This window comes from Physeter macrocephalus, chromosome 15 (genome assembly GCF_002837175.3).
Source record: "Physeter macrocephalus isolate SW-GA chromosome 15, ASM283717v5, whole genome shotgun sequence".
NCBI classification, from domain to species: domain Eukaryota; kingdom Metazoa; phylum Chordata; class Mammalia; order Artiodactyla; family Physeteridae; genus Physeter; species Physeter macrocephalus.
The window spans coordinates 1,464,802-1,470,801 of record NC_041228.1 but is presented as its reverse complement, the minus strand read 5'-3'; the positions used below and the strand labels follow the sequence as shown (position 1 = coordinate 1,470,801).

The 6,000-nt window shown below is 64.3% G+C and overlaps 1 protein-coding gene across 4 annotated transcripts in view; it reads right to left on the bottom strand.

Annotated features, from left to right (window-relative positions):
* The window catches only part of ADGRB1 (adhesion G protein-coupled receptor B1), an 85,415-nt gene that overhangs the window by 54,329 nt on the left and 25,086 nt on the right, over positions 1-6,000 (bottom strand). For all 4 annotated transcript variants that reach the window (XM_028500450.2, XM_055091035.1, XM_055091036.1 and 1 more), the window contains 4 exons: positions 5,377-5,520; positions 4,844-4,919; positions 4,637-4,739; positions 3,710-3,753 (listed from right to left, as the gene is read on the bottom strand). In XM_028500450.2, the coding sequence (XP_028356251.1) occupies positions 3,710-3,753; positions 4,637-4,739; positions 4,844-4,919; positions 5,377-5,520 (367 nt within the window). The remainder of the gene's footprint in view (positions 1-3,709; positions 3,754-4,636; positions 4,740-4,843; positions 4,920-5,376; positions 5,521-6,000) is intronic.

Below are 6,000 nucleotides of genomic sequence, written 5' to 3'. Positions count from 1 at the left end.
GACCAGGGTCGGGGCTCAGAGTGTGACCAGGGTCGGGGCTCAGCCTGTGACCAGGGTTGGGGGTCAGCATGTGACCAGGGTCGGGGCTCAGTGTGTGACCAGGACAAGGGCTCAGTCTAAGATTGGGAATCTAGGCTCCTTCAGTGACCAGGGCCCAGTCATGGGTCAGAAGGTCACTACTTCTCAGCTGATGGTCACTGATGGCTCTCACCCCCCACTGGCACCCCCCCACACACACAATTCTGCAGACACATGAGACCCTTTCTCATCCAAACACACAAAAACACAAGCCCACACCAGCCCACACCAGCACAGCGTGCCCAGGTGACCTGATCTCTGGGCACACTGGTGGAAACAGACCTGGGGCCCTGTCCCTGGTCCCCATTTCAGGTCACCTGGGAAGCCCTTGGCTCCTCTGAGCCCATGTATGTGAGAAGTGGCCCCGCCCTGCGGTGGAAGGAGATGCCGTCCCGCACAGAGCAGGGGGGAGGGCGGGGGAGGGGACAGAGCCAGCCACCTTCTCCCCGTGGCCCCCCTCCCCCACTGTCCGCCTCTGGGTCCCAGGCTGTCCAGCTCTGGATCAGATGCCACAGTCCCCACTCTGAGCTGGACCACAGTCCTTCTGGGCCTCAGATTCCCCAGAGGTAATAGGAACAGTCAGCAGGGCTCCCAGGGCTGCACCCAGGACTGAACAGGGAGCTTGTGGGCAAAATGCGTTTCAGGGGGCTTCAAACACAGCACAGCTGTTGTCACCTTCCCACTGTCCTCGGGGCCCTGGACCGAGAGAGACCTTAACAATCCCATCTATCCAGAGGTGACCAGCGGTGGGCAAAGCAGGCCTGGGGCAGTGGGGGGGCTCCCCACACCTGAGAGAGGAAGGGCAAGTGGAGGCCACGGCCGGGGTGAGCACCCCGTGGGCCTGGCCGCCGTCCTTTCCCCCGCTGTGCTCTCACACGCAAACAGGCAGACTCCGCCACGGGGATGGAAGGCTGAGGTTTCTGGAGGGTGGAATCTGCCCCAGACCATGCAGCCCCAAAGGACAGTGAACTTGACACTGGGCTGGCCAGACCTCTCACAACCTGCTGCCCTGGGAGAGCAGAGGGGATGGATCCACCTCTCTGGAAAGCAATTCACTCCCAAGACCTTGAAACGGTCTGGGGGACTCAAAGCCAAGGAAACAACCAGAAATGTGAGCAGCGCTGTCCAAGCGAGGATGCTGGGCGGCTGGGTGAACCGGGCACCTCCAGGGAGCTGCGGGCAGCCTTTGAACAGCCTGTGGGGAGGGTTTCTGGGCTGTGGGGAGGGGCTTGTGCTGACATCAGGGATGGATTGCAGCCACTGCACAACCTCCCACGATGGCCGGGGGGGCCAGCCTGGGTACTGTGGACGTGGGCCCTCTTTCTTTTTTTTTTCTCCCTTCTCTGATACCCCATTTTGTACAAAGAGTTTATGCCGCTTGCAAAATCCAGAGAAAAACAGTCGACAACAACCAAAGCCAGAGGGCCAGTTTCCCAGGGTTACAGGGTCCGCCCCAGCCCTCCCCCAGCCCAGCTCCCGGCCCCAGACCCTGTCCTCACGCCCTCAGAGCCAGAGTGGGAAAGGGCAGTGCAGTCTGCCCTATGGCCCTGCACACTCCCTGCACACACGGGGCCTTTGCACTGTCTGTTCCTTCTGCCAAAATGCTTGTCCCCAGACACCCATGTGTACAATGCTGTGTCAGGCCTCTGCTCAAACACCACCCTAGAGAGGTTTCTGTGAACCTGCTCTGAAAGGCACCTCGCCCCACCCGCCACTAGATCCACTGCCTCCACTTCTTGGCACGTGGCACGCCCTGACAGTTTCACAGGGATCGATACGTTCCTAATTTCCTGTTCCTACTCATCAGGCATAGGAGGAGGCTGAGGGCCAGGACCTTGTAGAGGAGTGGCTTGTCAGTGGTCAGTAATCACTGGGGGATAGGTGGGTGGGCGGGTGGGTAGATGGGTAGATTGGTGGGGGGGGTGGATGGATGGATGGATGGATGGGTGGATGGATGGGGGGGTGGATGGGTGGATGAGTGAGTGGGTGGGTAGACAGGTGGGTGGGAGGATAGGTAAGTGGGTAGATAGACGGATAGAAGAGTGGGTGGGTGGATGGATAGGTGAATGTGGATGGATGGGTGGATGGATGGATGGGTGGATGGATGGGTGGGCGGAGGACGGGTGGATACGTGATGATCACATCCCTCCCCAACAGTTTCCATAGTTCCTGACACGCTGCCCCTACAACTGGCCCCGTGGCCCTTGCAGCCTCCCTGCACCCCTGCGCCTCTCTAGCTGCCTGCTCTTCCTGGCCACGCCTCATGTTCTTCCTGTACCTTCCGACCTCCACACTTTTGCTCAAACTGTGCTTCTGCCCGGGGGGGGGGATGGGTGGATGAGTGAGTGGGTGGGTAGACAGGTGGGTGGGAGGATAGGTAAGTGGGTAGATAGACGGATAGAAGAGTGGGTGGGTGGATGGATAGGTGAATGTGGATGGATGGGTGGATGGATGGATGGGTGGATGGATGGGTGGGCGGAGGACGGGTGGATACGTGATGATCACATCCCTCCCCAACAGTTTCCATAGTTCCTGACACGCTGCCCCTACAACTGGCCCCGTGGCCCTTGCAGCCTCCCTGCACCCCTGCGCCTCTCTAGCTGCCTGCTCTTCCTGGCCACGCCTCATGTTCTTCCTGTACCTTCCGACCTCCACACTTTTGCTCAAACTGTGCTTCTGCCCGAGACCCCTCCCTCACGTTCTCTGCAGGGAAAAGGTGTCCTCCTTGAGGGGCAGCCGCTCCGGGAGCCTCTCCTGACCTCGTGGGACGCACCTCTGTCACTGCACTGCCCATAGTATGAGGGACTCGCCGCATGTACCCCCTGGCCCGGGCGCTGGCCTGGGGACTGGCGGTGCCAGGGCTGAGGGAGGCGGGTGGTAACAATGACACGCAGCTCTCTGACCACCCCCTCCTCGACGGAGGCCAAACCCCTTGAGGGGAAGGCCCAGCCCTCCCCAGGCCCACCTGGCCCATCAGGATCCAGACATTAAGTCCTCTCCTGCCCGGCCTCCCCAGATTCTGACCCTCCTCACCTCTGAGGGCCGCCCCCACTTTAGGGCCTTTGCACACACTCTCCCCTGTGACTGCACGAGACCCCACCCACCTTTCCCTTCGCCTCGTGTCTGGGGGGACACCCTGCTCTGGGTGCCCACACGGCCCCGTGACCCCGAATCACAGCCCGGCCAGTGCAGACCAATGCCCCGCGCCCCCTTGTACTGGCCGCGCTGCAGCACAGGCTGGCGCCGCGTGCTGGACAGGGAACTGGGCCCGGGACCCCAGGATCCCCCGCCTCTGCTTCCTCTCTGACCCCTATGGGTCTCACCCCCCAGCTGCCCCAGGCCGTGGCGGTGCTCCTGCCTGCCTCCCGGTCCGGGGGACCTCCGCACCCCTCGGGACCCCTGACCGTGGACTTCCCTGGGAGGAGCGCGAGGCCGGCTGGGTGGGACCCCTGCTGCCTCAGAGCCTGAACTAGGCGGGGAGAGACCGTGCTTGGCAGACGGGGTCGGGGGGCACGGTCGGAGGCCCTGAACCCGAAGCCCGTGTCCCTCCCCTACTGGGTCAGCCTCCTCCCCCATCCCCGCCCCAAGTCTGCCCCGAGGGCCCGAGGCCACAAAGCCCAGATGAACTTACACATCCGTCTCATCCCACAGGATACACGTCTGGTTGGTGGTGCCCTGGAGAGAGGGGAGGGGTCAGGCCACCTGCCGCCCTATGAGCCGCACCCGAGGGTCACTGTGGGGTCCAGCCGTGGGCGTGCCAGGCGCCCTCCCTCCCTTGTTCCCCAGAGACGGAGTTGGAGGAGGAGGAGCTGAGGCCCAGAGCAGGGAAGGGACTGGCTCAGCCCCTACCCCTGCTGTGTGGCTTTGGGTATCTTCCGTCCCCTCTCTGAGCAGGGCTGGACAGCAGCGGCCGAAGCCCAACTCTAGATGCCCAGGTGACCAGCCCAGCTGAATGTAAAATGGGCTAACACGGAAAGCCTGGGGTCAGGGGGCACAGGTAGGGCTCAGCAGACACCCCTGTCCCGAGGGCTGCGGTGTGGTAACAGCAGGGTTCCCACTTGGTAATGGGGGAGCCAAGGCACAGAGAGGTTGAGCAAGGCCCAAGGCCTCACAGCGGGAAAGGAAGGTCCGGCTCTTCCCACAACCTGGCCTGGCGCTGCCCTGTCCTGGCTGGGTGACCGGGGCGGCTCCTGGCTCTCGGCTGGTCCGAGGGCTTCGTGGCGCCGGCTGCTCTGGGGCCCGAGGGGGAGCCCCAAGGAGCAGGGTGAGAGGGTGCGTGAGGCCGGGGCAGATGCGTTTCTCAGCAGAGGATGACTCTCTCTTCCCCGAGGGAACGGCCAGGCCGACGGGGCTGGGTTGAGCCTCAGCTCCCACACGGCCCTGCTGGGTGACCCTGGGCAAGTCCCCGCAGCTCCGCCAGCCCGTATCCCCTCCTGTCACTCGGGCGTAAAGGAGCTCTCCCTCAAGGCTGACGCGAGGTGGAGACGCGTGCGCACACCACACGTGGGACGAGGCAGAGGGGCACGCGCACGCAGACGTGCACACGGAGGGCACTCACGTTGTACATGTGGGCGAACTCGATCTCCAAGGGCGTGAGCAGGGAGCGGGGAGGGGGCTTCACGGTCACCGAGATGACCTTGGAGTTCAGGACGGTCGTGTTCCTGGGGGAGAGCCGGCGGGCCGTGTCGGGGCCGGGAGCCCTGCGCCCTCACCTCCCCCAGGCCTGGCCTCCCGGAGCCCCAGCCCGCGCGCCCGCGGCTCCCACCTCTGCAGCGCCAGGAAGCTGCCCAGGTTTCTGTAGAGCACGGTGCCCACCACAAACACGGACGAGTCATCAGCCTCTGGAAGAGAGCACCTCGGTCACCCTCCTCCCGGCCGCCCGCAAACCGGGAGCCTGCCTGGGCCAGGGGAGTGTGTGTCCCTCCCGACTGCGGAGGCAGCACTGCCTGGGGCCGGGGGGACGGCCTGGGTCCCCCTGAGTGACTCCTGAGACCCGGGGGCTGGCAGGGCACAGTTCGTCTTCCTGGGAACCGGGGTCACCTGCTGTGTGACTCCAGGCAAGACCCTCTCCCTCCTGCGGCGAGGGGGTCCATTGGTCCATCCAGCCAAGATTGCCCGGGAGACTCCCAACACAGGGAGGGCAGGGAGGGCTTCCTGGAGGAGGGGGCAACCTGGGGAGCACTGAGAAGAAACGGACGCCACCCTAGCCCTTGAAGCAGCAGGCCAGACTCCAGAAGGAGCTTCCTGGGGGGGGGCCTCAGACCCTGGGGGCCCCTCCCACACCCCGAGGCTCCTCACCTGCCAGCCCCGTGGAGAAGACGCTCTTGGACACAGTGACCCTGTCCTCTGGCACCTTGGCCCAGTCGCCCGTGGCCCGCCAGCCCTTCATGGGGAAGCTGATGTCCGTGGCGCCACTGGCCGGGAGCTTATGGATGCTCAGGACTGGGGTTCGGCGGGGAGCCAGAGACGACAGAGACAAAGGGAGACAGAGACAGTGAGATGAAAAGCCGCTTCACGAGAGGAGCCTCGGCCCTGGGACGGGGAGTGGGCCCCGGAGCCCAGGACCATGACACGGGGGTGCTCCTGGCTCAGAGCGGGTGCAGCGCGCACGGGGCCACCCAGCCAGGCGGGAGCCTGACACCAGCCTCCCCGTGAGGTCCAGGGCCCGGGCGACTTCCTGGTTCCTTCCAAGCCCTCAGATGACACTCCCACCCCAGCAGGAGCCCTATGGCCCTTATGAGGACCCAGGCCTGGACCCAGTCCCCGTGGCCCCAGAGGTGCCAGAGACGGGTTCTGCGGGCAGGTCTGCGGCCACAGAGGGACCCACAGGGCGTGGTGTCCACCTTGGTGCCCCTCCCTGGGACACTGGAGCCCAGCCCTCCCCCTTTGGGCTCTGCTCTGTAACAGGGACAGGGACAGACC